Here is a 15,382-nt window from a genome sequence, read left to right on the forward strand (position 1 = left end):
GGTATTTCTGTATCTTGGCTGTAAAATATTGGTTTTATTGATTCTACATTCAGAATTAACTTGCTAAATATAAAGTGTTTTTAAATTTGACAACTCCAGTAACCATTATCTCCCCTGAATATGCTTTAACTCCCAGGGTTGCTGCTAAAATGACTTGCCCTGGAAGCAGCACTTTCTAATTTGATATGACCATGCCAGTCTTGATTTAGGCACTAGATTTGAAAGCCATTTGTTTCTAGCAAAAGAATGCTTAGTTTATTAGGTAGATGAAAGATATGTAGTTTTTTTAAATACTCTATTTCCAGTGGGGGGAAATGTAAGAAAGTATAGAGTAAGGGTATATTAGATAGACTTAACATTTTTTTAAACCAATAATTTTACTTCAATAAACAAGTGGATCATTGAAGCGAAGACCTGGTGAAGAGGGATAACTTATTTAATTTTTTACTTAAAATAGCTTGTAATTGTCTTAATGGCACTAAATGCATTTAAGAGGAAGTTAGATAAATACATGATGGAGAAAAGAATAAAAAGTTACGCTGAAGAGGGGTGGGAGGAGGCTCGTGTGGAGCATAAACACCAGCATAGACAAGTTGGGCCAAATGTCCTGTTTCTGTGCTGTATATTCTATGTAGTTGATTTCTTGTGGTTTTCATGTAGCAATGGAAAAAGCCAAATTTATCTGTTTTTGGTGGTGATGGTTGTTTAAATTAGTGTTTTTTTTAGTCAGGTTTTTTTGTTTGAGTGGGTTTCATTGTGTAACAGAAGATTATCTTTAGAGCTTTGACTTTGAAATGTTGGAGCATATTTTGCTAATGCCTACAATGTTGGCATAACTGGCAGGGTGGGCCTCCTTGCCACATGCCTCTGGTCCTGATAATTTCTCAGGGTCATTGAAAATGATTTTAGGTAGACTTCTGGTGGGATTCACAACTTCTATCAGGATTGAATGAGGGAAATAAATCACTGTGGCAGGTTTCTGCTGTAGCTGAAGAGAAGGCTCATTTTTTTAAAAATTAAAAATCAAGAGACAAAGGAAATCAATTGCACTTCTTTTGGGTCATTTAAACATCTCCTCCCATACCAGGATTCTGGCAACGCCATGCATTAGAATCGCATGACATTGCTAGGGCCCAGTGCTGCTCTGGTACATGCGCAGATAATTTTTCCACATTTCCAAAGCATTTTAGTAGACCCGCCCATATTTGGGTAGCATATGAGACATTTGCTGTCATGGAAGTGGCAATCTCTGCCCGATTTCCCATTGGTGCCTGCCGAGGTTGTACTTGTTTAGCAGCAGAACTGATGAAGAAATTCAGCCCTGTGGTACCTTGTTAATTAAACCTTAGTGTTCTACTCCAAACAAAAACTGTATTCTTAATCTCAAAGGTATTTTTGAAGGTTTTCAGCCAATCATTTTGTTATTTTGCTGACCAAACATTTGAAAGACTATATTGTAGTTTGTTTCCATTTTATTCTAGTCGTGTTGGACAATAGCAAAAAGCTTATTAGTTCCAGTTACATTCACTTAATTCAGATTTGATATTTTTAGTTTATATTGCTCTGCTACAAAAGTTTGATATACGTACACAAGCTATCAGTGAAACTATAATCCATTCCAGTGCAAAGTTAAATCTGGTCTGCCGGACTGAGGCATATTGCAAAACAAACAGTGCAAAGCCTCTTTTACTACTTAGTGCTGTAGATATTGGATAGCAGATTGTTCTTTTTCTAAGTGTCTAGATTGCAATGACTAATTTACTTTGGTTCGATGAATCAAACTTTGCCCTCTTGCCTCCAGAATTTTTCTGTCAAAACGGAATTTGAAAAAAAAATACAAACAATTTTGTAATCAAAAGGAGAAATTGAGGGCTTAATTCCGGTCCCATTTGGCTTTATTCATTTATTGATATTGCCTCTTCTCCTTTGCTCCCTCACAAGGATGTCAAGGCGTCCTTGACATAAATGTCCATCATAGGTTTTTGCAAACCTGCTACTTGGAGCAGTTCTCACACTTTCACTAAACCTTAGATAATACAGATTCAGTTAGTTCATTCTGGTGCCTGCAGCCTCTGCTCCTCAGTAAGCATCTACCTTTTGGCTTGCCATGTGCAAAGTTTGCTGCTGTTGGCAGACCAGCAACTCCAAAGAGGGAGGCTGAAGCCATCTTCAGAATTCCCTTTTGCATACATTCATGTGACCAATTTTAGAGTGGCATTGATCAAGCTTGGAGAGAAAGGTGGTTGTTGATGGTTGTTACAGACAGTTGGGAAATGGTGTGGGTGACATCCACTGTTCACCTCTCAACTGACCACAGATAGTTTTTTTTCTTAAAGATAGTGTTTTAGTCCCTGAGTGTTTTAAGGTCAAATAAATAGAAAAACAACAGGTTTTCTCGTAGATTTAAAAAGAAAGATAACTATTAAATAATACCCAAAAGTGTTTGCAACCTCACCCACTCACACATGAACACACACAAGAAAAGATAGAGAGTAGCATGCAATTAGAGTTTGATTGTTGTAAAAGGAGTTCACTTTGAAACCTTTCTGGTTCTCCGGAGGAATTTTTAACAGCGTTGCAGGCCTGAATGTACCTTGTCTTGGAATTGAAGAAGTGTCGCAGACTCCTTTGGTTAAAGCTCAGTCTGAAGTTGGTGGAAGTCCTGGTTCATTTTCTCAGATGGTAAGATTTTAAGGGCACCTTGCAATCTCTCTGCCCTACTAGTTTAAAGATGGTGCTGGCAGGGTTCATTGCTTAGCTGGATCGATCTCACAGCTTCTCTGGCTGGGATGACTTTCTGTCTCCCTCTCTGTCTCAGAGAAGTTACTTTTTTTAAGGTAAAAACTTGTCAGGTTTTGGTTTCAGTTAGGTGACTCAAGACACTCTCCCCTGGGTGTTCATACAATGTCCCAGGATGTGGGGACTATTTTTACATAATGGAGTCTGAATGTGGTCCATTTTGATAAATAGGTGTTATTTCGCATCTTGGCTTTGGCTTCGGAGTCCGTCTGTCTGCAAAAGCTTTTGCTAGCCCAATCCTTGATGATAGAAGTTAATAGCATAGACTGGGCTGTTTTACATGTCAATGTCCCTACTCAAGATTCCAGACATTAATAATGGTCCCGTTTTCAAATGACAAAACATGTTGATTGGCAACAGGAGAGGATCACCTGACATCTCCCTCCATGTTGCCAGGTAGCAAAGTGTCCATTTTCTTGTAGCTTGGTTCAACAGTTTATTTATATTTTATAATTGTTCCAGTTCATTTCATCTTTCATCACTGTTCCCTTTGTGAGCATGACATGCTGGATGGTGTAGGGAGAAAGGTTCCTTGGGAAGGACAACTTTTTAAACCAAAAAATTAGTTGGTCTCTGCATTGTGACTGAGGTTTCTGGTTTAATTAGTTCTGTTAACTACTTTGTTACGCATTGAGAGTGAAAAGAATGTTGCATTCACCTTCCATGCATATTTTGAGATTATTTATTTTGAGAACTCTAATAAAACACTGAAGCAAAGGAAAAGCACTTTTTCATGCACCCATATCCACATATTTGCCTGGTATACCTAAGTATTTTCAGTTGCATTTGTCATGGTGCTGTCTCTATATAAAATAGGTTCGCTGTACATCAGTGGCAATACAGATGAGGTGTTAAAACCATCTGTCTCGAAGCACTGAAACTGTCTGATTAGCACTGAAAAAACCTTGCTTTTCTTGTACTTTACTCTGATTCCAACTATTTAAAACCTGTATTTATTGCTCATCTGATGGCTCAGCAAGTCTATCCAGTGAACCGCTGATTCATATGACTAACAACATACTAGTTCTCCAACCACTTAATTATTCTAAAGCATATTGGCTGTTGCAATGTAGACAAAATACTGTCTAAATGATTTTATTTAAACTTGGAGTAAATCGGCAGTTTGTGACTCCCTCCCATTTATCTGATCTTAGCTGGGGTATTGTAAGAGTGCTGCAGTTATCGTCAACCACCTTGGATTAAAGAGGGGCAACTTGGTCAGGGTTCTTGATTCTGATTGATCACTGCTGCGAGTGCTTGCATGTGTTGTTGGGGGAGGACAGAGTTGGAGTCGCTTGCCTTGTTCGCATGGGTGAACACACTGCAGACATTCACTGTCAAGGCTCGCAGAAGAATAAAAGCCACATTAGAGAGACATCAGTAAGTGAGCAATGCCCATGGAACCAATGCCCAACAAGGAATCAATACCTTCAGAGCAGGAGAGAAAATTGATGATAAAGGAAAAAATAGACTTTCAGTCCTGCAAAAAGTGGGAAAAATATATAGTTTTCACGTCAGATCTGTTTGGAATGAACTTTATGATGCTCAACAGGAGAGAGATTCATTGGAAGCATAAAGGACAATTTCTCTGACTAATCCTACAAATTAGTAGTTACTTGTAAATCTTAATCCGTAGGCTTTAGATTTCTAGCAAATGTTCAGTGTGAGGCTTTATGATTTCTGTTTGGTTAGTTTTCTAAAATCTCTTGTTCTTAAAAATATTAATTGTAATCTACAGCTGTTTGTTTTATCTTGTGACTACAGGTAGTTCCAAATGGTTTCGTCAATCGTTTTATTTGTGATTTTGTGAAGTATATACTAGGAATGTTCTGCTTCATTTTAAACTTTTCTACAAACCATGAACTCCCAAATTATGTTAACAGCAGCAGGCCATCGCTATTCTGATTATAACATGTCTGAAACTTGATTCAAAAGGTAGTGGGTTCATGCTTCACTCTAAGACTTGAACACTCAATCAGGGCTGACTGTTCAATACAGTAGATGCAGTGTTTGCCAATATAATGAGGCAGGTGTACTTCAGAAGTAATTAATTGCATGCAAAGCACTTTGATATGTGATAATGTGCTTTATAGATGTAGGCCGGAATTTTATGTTAGGCTGGAGGCCCCTCCGCCGCGCCTTGAAGCCACACCATAATTTTATGCGACACAAGCCCTTAATTGGCCTCGGGCCGGACTTCCGCACCTCTGAGGCAAGAAGTCCCGCCTCCAAGTGCTGTTGGCCAATCAGCGGGCCGGCAGCTCTTCAGTCCCAACAGCACCACTGAGAGCGGTGGCCACTGCTGGGGCTGCACCCAGCCAGGACTGGCAACATGGAGGAGGCCCCGGAATACGGGTAAGCATGTGGAGCTTCGCTGGGGACAATCGGCTGGGCCCCGACGAGGTGGGTGCCGGGGGTGGTGGCTAGGTGCTCCAGTAGAGATGCCTTGTGCTGTGGCGGAGGAGGGGGAAACTCCCCGTCGGCCACAGAGTGCCCAATCAGGAGGGCCCGCAGCCCACAAGGAGGCCGCCAGTTTTTACTGAGCAGCCTTCTCAGCTACTGAACTACCTCCAGTGGCGAGAGGATGCCCATAAGTGGCAATTAATTAGCCACCTAAAGGCCTTAATTGAATTGGGGCGGGTGGGCCGTTTGTCACCTCCTGGCACCCCCTGCCTCCCACTCACACTTAATTCTACTCCCCCCCCCCCCCCCCCCCCAGATCACTCCTGCAAGGGGCGTAAAGTTCCAGCCATAAGCGTTCCTCAATGTAAGCCTTTCTTCTTCCCAGGATAGTGGTAAATATTCAGAATAAGAACATTCATTTATGTAGTGCCTTTAATGTAGAAAAATGGCCCAAGGTGGGTTGTTGCCAAAACAAAATGGCGCTAAGCCAAAGAAGGACACATTAGGATGAATGACCAAAAGCTTGGCCAAAGAGGTGGGTTTTAAAGAGTGTAGTATCTTCTTAAATGAAAACCACAGGCTTTATATACAGATTCAACAAAAACACTATTTAGTGTCCTACATATCTACATTGCATGATCTCAGGTCCTGTTCTTTTCCTTACTTATCTGTGTGTGCTTTGTCTGCAAGCCATATGCTGAGTGTCTCTCTCAAAATGGTGTCTCTGCTTTATTTATGTCTGATGATGTCATCAGTGGCCTGATCCCTTAAAAGTACAGTTCCTTAAAGGTGAATTCACCACTACACTACATTACAAAGAGGGTGTTAAAGGTAAGGGAGTTGGAGAGGCTCGGGGTTTTGGGAGGGAATTCCAGAGCACAGAATCCAGTTAGCTGATGGTATGAATGCTAGTGATGGGGGGGACAAGAGAGGAGGAACATGTGAGACCGGAGGAACAAAGATTTTGATTGTAAGGTTGGAAGAGGTTATAGATTTTTTTTTTTTAAAAAACATACTTTCATGGGTCATGGGCATTGCTGTCATTTGTTGCGCATCCCTAATTGCCTCTGAGTGGCTTGCTAAGCCATTTCAGGAGGCGGTCAAGAGTCATCCACATTGCTGTGGATCTGAAGTCACATGTTGGCCAGACCAGGTAAGGACAGCAGATTTCATTCCCTAAAGGACATTAGTGAATCAGATGGTTTTTTTTGACAATTTGATTGCTTCTGGCACCATTATGGAGACTAGCTTTCAATTCCAGATTTTTTTTATTATTGATTAATTGAATTTAAATTCCACCAGCTGCCATGATGGGATTTGCACCCATGTCCTCCGGGCATTAGCCAGTCCTCTGGGGAGCAGTGAAGTCCTGAGGCAATAAGACATGTGCTATGGCCACATGGTGAGGAGTGTGGGTGATTCCCACTGTTCAACTCCCACCTGACCGAAGTTTTCTGTTAAGTGTTTAACCCTTGGTGTTTTATTTGTCAAATAAACAGCAGCAGGTTTTCTTTTAGGTTTAAAGCAGAAGATCAGTTATTTATTGAGCAATATGCCTTATCCTGAAATTGTCACAGCTGCGTCCACTCGGCCTTTCACTCGTGTGCGCGCACACAAACACAAGAAGAGGCAGAGATAGAGGAAAAGGGGTAAGTGGTTTTCAGGTGAGGTAGGGTTTTTGGGTTCACAGTAAACCTGTTAAATTCTCTTGGAAGTCAAGTTCTCTTTGGTTGCAGGTCTGAGGTGTTTGTAGATTTCTCTCTGGGTTGAAAGTTCAATTTGAAGACAGAGAATCACTTCTAATTCACTGCTGCACAAGTTAAATGCTTTCTGGATCTTTCTCTCTCTCTCTTCAAGACCTGCCTTTTTAAGGTAAAACATTTGCTACATCATCTTCTGATAGGAGATGCTCTGGTTTCTCCCCCATGGTGATGACGCCCAGGATGAGAAGAATCCAGTTATGATGTTTTTACATCATACCTGTTCTGTTACAGTAGAACCCATTGAATTCAGGAATGTTTCAGGATGGGCTAAGGATGGGTGCAATTGACACCTCTTGGCTTTGAAGGTATTCTTTGTTCTAGACAGACAGCGTGGCAGTGTTAGAATACACATGTGGCCAACTTTTGCAGCATTGTCCATTTTCTTGAAGGCAAGTCAATTTTTATAACTCTACAGTTTTAGTCCATAATTTTACATTGTCACACTTCTCGTAAGCGTGATGCATGAGATGAGAATTTTAAGTGCTGGAGGACTGATAGCCAGTGCTCAGTGGTGATGGGTGAGCAGGACTTGGTACAGAATAGGTCAGGTCATCCAAAACTCTGCTGAAATTTGGCGGATGGAAGGCTGTCCAAGTGAACATTGGAATATTTGAACCTGGAAGTGATAAACATCATGGATGAGGGTTTCAGCAGCAGATGGAATGAGGGGAGGGGGGGGCACGATATTTTGAATATGGAAATAAGCAGCCTTTGCAATGGAGAGGGAATGGGTTGGAAGCTTACTACAAAATCAACTAGGGCACTGAGGTTGAGAACAGTCTAGTTCAGCCTAAGACAGTTGTCAGAGAGGGGGATAAAAATGATGGCAAGGGAGTAAAGTTTCTTTTGGGGGCTGAAAACAATGGCTTTGGTCTTCCCAGTATTTAATTGAAGGACTTTGCGGCTCATTTAAGTCTGGATGTTGAACAAGTAGTCTGACAGCACAAGCAGCGTAGGGGTTGGAAAAAGTGATGGTGAGGTAGATTTGGGTGTCGTCAGAGTACTTATGGAGCCTGAGGTTTTGCCTTTGGATGATGTTGCTGAGAGGCAGCACGCAGAAAATTAGCTGCTTTATTTGACTGCACACCAATATCTGCTTCAAAAGTAACTCATTGATTATGAAGCACTTTGGGACATCCTGAATGCATTTTCTGTCCATTGTACTTCTGTGTCATGCTTAAAAAGTATAAAAAACAATGGCAGCCTATTTACAATGTGCAGGAATGACCAGAGCAGTAATGTCAGCAGGTTGCTAACTGATCTTTCAACAAACCCGGCCAGGGTTCTTTGGTCCAGCCTGAAAAGCAATTGACCTTGGAATAATATACTTTGAGTGCAAAATTGGGTGCAGTAGTTGCTCCCAGATATGTTTGGCGGACCAGTTGCCACTCTGGATCAAAAGATGTCTAATGTGTGCGTACACACTTATGTGGCAATTCGCTGCGGACGCCATCTGGGTGCGGGTGTTAGTGTGTGTAGCTAATGTCCACCTGAAATATGCAGAGCAGGCAGATCGTGATGTCAGTCAGCATACAACAATGATTTGATTCTAGTGGTGCTGTTTTAGTTTTAGCTCTCTCTTAATCTTGCACAGTTGAACATGTATTAAGCATCAGGAAGACCCCTGCCCCCTATCAGCATTATTTAAAGGGATCATCAGCTACTTCCAGATTAGTTGCTGGTTGAATTCTTCTGGTTGCTGCTACAATTGTATAAGTGCTTGGTGCTTCTCACAGTTGATACAAGTTGCAAAAGTCTGCAAAGAGTGGTGTGGCATGTGTTGAAGAACTTTTTCCTGTCTTCAAAGCTTCTGCAGAAACCAGTTGCTGCCAGATCTGGGTGCGCTAATAGGCATTCCCCTTGGACTACAGCATAACTGAGAGAATGAGCAGAGGATACAGAGAGCAGTACAAGCTGCTAGAAGAGGGAGGAGGAGGAGGAGAAGAAGGGCTCTTAGCAGGAGACCATATCCACCCAGGGTGTTCAGGGAGCAATTCTGCAGCTTGAACCTCAGTGACGAAGAATGTGTGAGACATCTGCACTTTAAAGAAATCCTTACTGAAATCTATCATGTGCTGCAGTCACAACTACAACCTCAGAGCAGAGTGTGGGCCACATTGCCAGTGGCTCTGATAGTGACCATGGCAATGAACATTTATGCACTTTGATTTGTCTAGGTTGGAGCTGGAGATATTCTCAACGTCTTGCAATTTGCCATCCACTGTTACCTAAGGTACTGAGGTGCTCTATTCAAAGAGAGCTAACTACATTTCATCTCTCTTGCCAAAGACTCAGCAGGAGGAGCGAGCACGTGGCTTTGCTGGGATTGCAAGCTTTCCCAAAGTGCAGGATACCATTGACTGCGTGCACATCACGTTGTGGACGCCGCATGTCAACTCTGCCATATAACAGAACCGAAAATGATTCCCTCAACATCCAGCTGATGTGTAACTATAGGCTGTGAATTACGCAGATCAGTGCTTGTATCCTGGCAGCAGTCATGATGTATTCATTCTGTGGCAGTTCACTATTCCATTTGAATTTGAGCCACCACAGCAGACCAAAGGGTGGCTGTTCGGTGACAAGGGCACTACAGAATGGTTCAGGACTTCGGTGCACAATCCAGGCACACATGCATAGCATGGACATAGTGAAAGCCGTGCTGCCACACGAACAGTGATAGAAAAGACCGTTGGTGTACTGAAACACTGTTGCTGCTGCCTGGAGCGCTCTGGAGGAGCCTGCCGTATTCAGCAGAGCGGAAGTCCAGATTGGTGGTGGTCTTTGGAATGCTGCACAACCTTGCCAGCATGAGGGGACAGTCCTTCCCAACAGCTATATGGCGAGCAACGAAGGAGTACAGTTGGGGGCGGTGGGTAGGAGGAACATGGAGATCTAGCCAGCTCCTTCCTGACTGGGATGTCCGTGAAGAATTAATTGAGTGTGTCACCAATAACTCCAATTCCCCATTCACCAATAATCCCCACCTTACCGTCCCTCTGTCATTGACTGACTGGCCATAATGCATAATGCAAAAATAAAAGCCATCACAAAATATATATTCTAAACTAAATCTACAACTGAAGTTACGCCAGATTGCATACAAGAGTCAAATAATCACCCTTGTGCATTCCTTAGTTTCTGCCTTCAGTGAGCCTTTGCCTATCCTAGTGTTCCTACACAGTGCTTACATCAGTGGCTGCAGCATGGCTGGTGGAAGGCTACTGACTTTCAGTGGAGGACACTGCAGATGGACTTGGAGGACGACATAGAGCAGCTCTGGATCCAGAAGGGCCAATTGTGGCACGTATGGGGCAGCAGTCTGGGCCGGCTGGTGGAGTGGCAGGGGTGGGAGGATGAATGCTGTCTTCTGAAAATGGACAGCAGGTTTGTGCTTCAAGGAGCCACTGAGGGTGCCCTTTCAGCAATCCTAGTAATCTGCTGAAGGACAGATTGCTGGACTGCTCTAATGCATGCCACACCACTCTTTGTAAACTGTAATCCACAGCTATGATGGGAGCAAGTTGAACTTGCATTGCAGCAAACTGAACCTGCCTGACAGCAGTTTGAGCTTCCCCTGTAGCACTCACTGTTGCTTGTGCTGCAATGGAGGTTGTAACATCAGCTATTATGCTGCATCATGGTTGGTTCCACAAGTGTGTGAATGGAGTTGACCACCATTTCCATGCTGGAAAGAATGGGCTCTAAGTTCTCTGCAAAGCCCTGTGCCAAATTTGTGCTGGACTCCTCCATGCTTCTTGACATTGAATGAGGCTTCCCAGTGGACCAACCATTTTGTTGTGCAAACCCATCAGCATTCCTCTGTAGACTGCCCACAGCATTGCTCATCTAAGTCCTCTGCAGCAGAACCTGCATGCCACTTCACCCTCTGGTGAGCTGGCCCCTGCCCTGCTCCGGTGCATTTGTGCTTGGTGTCTCAACACATGCAGATATTGCCTCTAATCTATCCTTGAGATACACCCAGTGGCAGTAGCTGAGCCGGTGGCTGCAAGTGTGAAATCAAGTGATTATACTGTGTTTTCTTCATCATTCGCTTGTTGGTATTCTTCCACTTACTGGCCAGATTGCACCTCTTGGATGTCTGAAAGAGAAAAGGTTGTGATGAGGAGATAAGGGGCAGTAAAAGCTGCGTGATTATAGCTTTTCAGTCAGACGAGATTGTGGCATGAGGAGTAAGTGGGATGTGAGAAGGAGGATTACGTGTGAGGGTAGTGTCATCTTTGATTGTTTCAGCCCCACCACTGGCCAGGGCCTTGGCAATGACCGTTCAATAATTGTCAGCACCGTCTCCTCCAAAGGGGTTAGGACATGAAGGTGGGCCTGTCTCCCTCCAGTTAGCTCCTGCTGCCTCCCCTTGTGCACCATCTTCTGCAAGATAGAGGAAAGTGATTCAGTGTCATGCAGGCCCCCACCTGCCAAGACTGAGGCACATACATTTTGCCACATGGACATTAAATTTTTAAATGGTTGCTGGGAAGAAGAGCAGGCCTATTACAAGGGGTTTCCAAGCCCCTGGCTGGAAAGATTTTTTTCATACTAGCAGACAAAGGAACCAGTCCCTACCCCAATACACAGAAGAGACCTGGTCAAACGAGTCGGTCACATGACCACCTGCTGGCCAACTAGGGGAGTTTTAAATTGGAAAAAAACGAATTTGAAGTCAAAAAGCTCTTTGCTCCTGGACTGAAAAGACCTCTCTCCAATCTGCTTCCATCTCTTACGGAACTGAAGACCCATTGAAGACACATGAATACCGAGAGAGAAAAGTCTCCTACGGTGAACAAGTTTTAAGTAGAATACTGGGCTCCAGCGTAAAGCAAGATCGACCTATAAGCAAGGAGTACAGTGAGCTTGAAGCACAGTAACAAAAAACCCTCTACTTATTTTTTCTTCTCTTTTCTGTCTCTATTCGCATGTGCATATTGCTTATGCATGCTAGTGTGGGGCACGGCATGTATCCATAGGCGTTAACTGAATTATAGTTTAAGTTTAAAATTTCACTTTTCTTCTTTAAACCTAAGAAAGCCTGTTTGTGCTCATTTCTTTGCCTTATAATTGGAAAGCGGTGAACAAGGATTCACCAATGGAGGAGCTCAAAACACGGTGTGTTTAAAAATTAAATCCTGTTACAGTAAGACCAGGTGAAGGCTAAAAGGGACTCCTGGACACCTTTCTCACCAGGCCATAACAGAAATTTGGGTGCTAACTTCTGGAATTTGACCCACAGACAAACAAGAGAAATTGGAAGTGGGAAGCCAAATTGTTCCCAATCAAAAAAAAGCAAGCTTAATACAGGTTTTCTTGTGGTTGTGTGTGACTGAATACTAACATGTCTGCAACTGTAGCGAGTAGCTCTCCAAGCCAGGGTGAAGTAACTTGGGATAAGTTTAAAAGCACTGTCTATGGAGGAGCTGAGAAAAATGGCTGAGCAGTGTGGAATCCCTGTACGTGGCAAGGCTTGGAAGTCTGAACTATTTTGCCCTTGAATCTGAAGACGCGCAAACCGGGTTAGAAGCAGAATCCAACAGGGTATTGTTAACAAAGATACAATTGGAACAGAGGAAACTTGAATTTGAGGAAAGAGAGAGCCTTACAGAAAGAACGGGATGAGAAAGAATGAGAAAGTAGCAGTTTAAAAATCAATGTTGATGTGGCGAAATTAATGTGTCTAATTCTTGGCAGGTGGGGACCTGCATGACAGTTCACACACAGTTGTGCTGCCCTTCATTGTTTTGCAGGCCATTCACTTCCTGCATGACTCCCAACTAGCCACAAAGTACCTCCCCTTTAAGAGTTGCCAGTTACCTTATGAACTGCAGGCTGGAATTAAGTGAACGTTAGGAAGTTGTGATTTTAGGTCCCTGCTGGTGCGTGCAGCCAATGAACAGCGCGGTTGGTGCTGGCTGTTCTCAGAATTCATTCTAATGAGCAGGCAGCATGAAGTTGGTGTCATGTCTGCATTTTAGTCAAAGGTTGCAGGTTAATCGTACGTCATGATCCCTGTGCCCATTTTTGGGGCTATCCAATTTAAATCCCAACTATATACTTAATGTCAGTGAGACTATGTAAGGAAAGAACGTATTCGTATAAGGTCTTATCATATCCTTCAAAGCACTTAGCAGCCAATTTTTTTTGAAGTGCATTTGTTGCTGTTATGTCGGCAAATGTGATAGACAGAGCACAGCAAGGTCCTACAAAAAGCAAATTAATCAGTGACCAAGTCATTTAAGTATTTTTGGAGGGGTTGCTTCTGAAAAGGTCTTGGCCAGGAAAACAGGAAATCTTTCTGCTCCTCTTCGAATACAGCTACTGAATCTTTTAGATCCACCCAAGCTCTTCAGTTTAATAGACATTCCAAGCAGATCAATACCCAATTTGTTGGGTGCCCCAGTGAACGCGAGCCCCAAATGTGCAACTCCATAACTAAGAGGCAGGTGTCTGGGTACACCAACTCATTCCTCATTTGTGCTTCAAACATGGGCCTGTACAGGTTGCTCATGCAGCTTCACCTCCTCCATCCTCCAGGTGGAAAAGCCTTTGAAGCCCAAGCCAATATAAAGAAGGCAGAGAACTGCAAATGGGTCTTTTTTTTTTCCTTGACCTTTGTGCCTGGGGAATGGGCCCTCCATGGGGGACAAAGGTCAGGAAAATTCCTGCTATTTGTGCCAAGAAGCAGTGAAACTGTTTCTCATTTGGATATAATTCTGTCCAGGAATGTACAAGCCCAGCAAAATGGGTAAAGGCGCAGCAGTTTTAAGTGGATCCAGCTGCTTTGTAAACTGCCTTGCACCATAAACAAGGTGGCTTTTAAAGCATCAAAGTAATCATTATTGTACTTCTCCAATATAAATGCAGTGTTAGTCAACAATTAGTTTTAACAGTGCAGAGCAGCAGAAGACTGAATATCCAAATGGAGTTTTCCTGATCTTCATACTGTGAATAGTGGGGCACTGGAAAGTGAAATAGGCCTGATTTGAACAGAGCTGTCTTTGACATCTGCTGTTTCTGAAGTAGGTTTCACACTGCTATGCAAATTTACTAGAACAGAGTGAATTTTCACACTAGAGTGTGCAGTTGTTTTTGTGACATCCATTCAACCTGGCCTATTAGAACAGTATTCAGTGAAAAAAGCTGCTTGCAATAAATATGCAGCTGTATTTTCTTCTCAGATCAGCTTGAATTTTCATTGAGATTCACATTACTGGGATCAGCAGAGACACAATGGTTTTATCTGTTCATTCCCTTTTATTCATCACCCAGGTGTCGGCTGCGTCATTAATTGGCAGGTATCCTTCCAGAATTACGCATGAATACGTTTCAACAGCAGGTGAAAATCTCAGTTCAGAGATTACTTATTCTTTATTATTACATGTGATTTATGGAATAGTAATTGCACAATAAACAAATGTGTGCTTTTTAAAAAAAAAAAGTGCCACAATGCTTTCCTGTCTTGTGCAAAGTCAGTGGAATCTTTCACCAGTGATGGAGCAAATGCATTTGCGATTGTAGAACCCCTCGCATCAGTCTGTGCATAGTTGCACACCATGGACTGTCTTAGTTTTCTTGCAGTGATATTAGTTCCCTAATGTCAAGTTAGCCACATGAATGAACAAAAGTAGTAATCGCAAACTCTTCAGTGTAATGTTTTTTTTATTTTTAAAAAAAAAAGGACTAGGATTTGTTTGAATGAAGTGGTGTGAAATTACTCATGTAGCTGAATAATGGAAGGGCTGATTAAAAGTTTTTAAAACAAAATGTAAATTTCAAAATGCAAAGTCTTTGTTATATTTGGTAAATATACTTGTTATAACTTTTCTGTTTTAAGCTTTAACAAATCCTTTGCAAATTTTGCTCAGATGTGAATAGGCTTCATTTTGTTATAGTGCAGTATTTACAGGCTCGTCAAGCTGACAGCATTAAATTTCATGCCCCCCACTGTGAGCCCTCCCTCCATTGTGGCCCAATTCTGCTATCTGAGCACCATACCAAGGGTATCGCTGAACTTCACTTCAGGCTATTAACACAACTAAACTAACTGCACTAGAGAACCTTGCAGGCTTAACTCTTTACTACAATAGTTTTGCCGATCTGGAATACACTTTACGGCTTACTAACTGTTAAGAATTTAGAACTCACTTTGAGGGTGCTAATGTTAATTATTGCTGCTATCAGAATGTACTGCAGCATTTCATTGTGGCGGATAATTGTTCACACAGAACCTGTCTGGTTCTTCAGAAGCCAACTGCATCTGATAGTGACACTGCTGACTTCAGCTAATTAAAGGGATTTTTTTCATAGACCATTAAAGCAGAGACACACTAATTTGCCATAAGACAACTTACGATAATTGTCATTAATTTTATCACCTTCCATTTTTTTTTTCTTTTTCACTTGTG

The 15,382-nt window shown here is 42.4% G+C and overlaps 1 protein-coding gene across 6 annotated transcripts in view; it reads left to right on the plus strand.

The window, feature by feature from the left end:
* Positions 1–15,382, plus strand: part of LOC137352405 (novel protein similar to elongation factor RNA polymerase II (ell)) — a 102,757-nt gene that overhangs the window by 10,683 nt on the left and 76,692 nt on the right. The window contains exon 1 of one of the 6 annotated variants that reach the window (XM_068017763.1): positions 14,247–14,313. The exons of 4 other annotated variants lie outside the window; for them this stretch is intronic. In XM_068017763.1, coding sequence (XP_067873864.1) covers positions 14,293–14,313 — 21 coding nt within the window. In that variant the 5' untranslated portion in view covers positions 14,247–14,292. Of the gene's footprint in view, positions 1–14,246; positions 14,314–15,382 lie in introns of those variants that run through there. One more of the 6 variants, XM_068017764.1, reaches the window with a different exon arrangement.

This window comes from Heterodontus francisci, chromosome 38 (assembly GCF_036365525.1).
Source record: "Heterodontus francisci isolate sHetFra1 chromosome 38, sHetFra1.hap1, whole genome shotgun sequence".
Classification (NCBI taxonomy): domain Eukaryota; kingdom Metazoa; phylum Chordata; class Chondrichthyes; order Heterodontiformes; family Heterodontidae; genus Heterodontus; species Heterodontus francisci.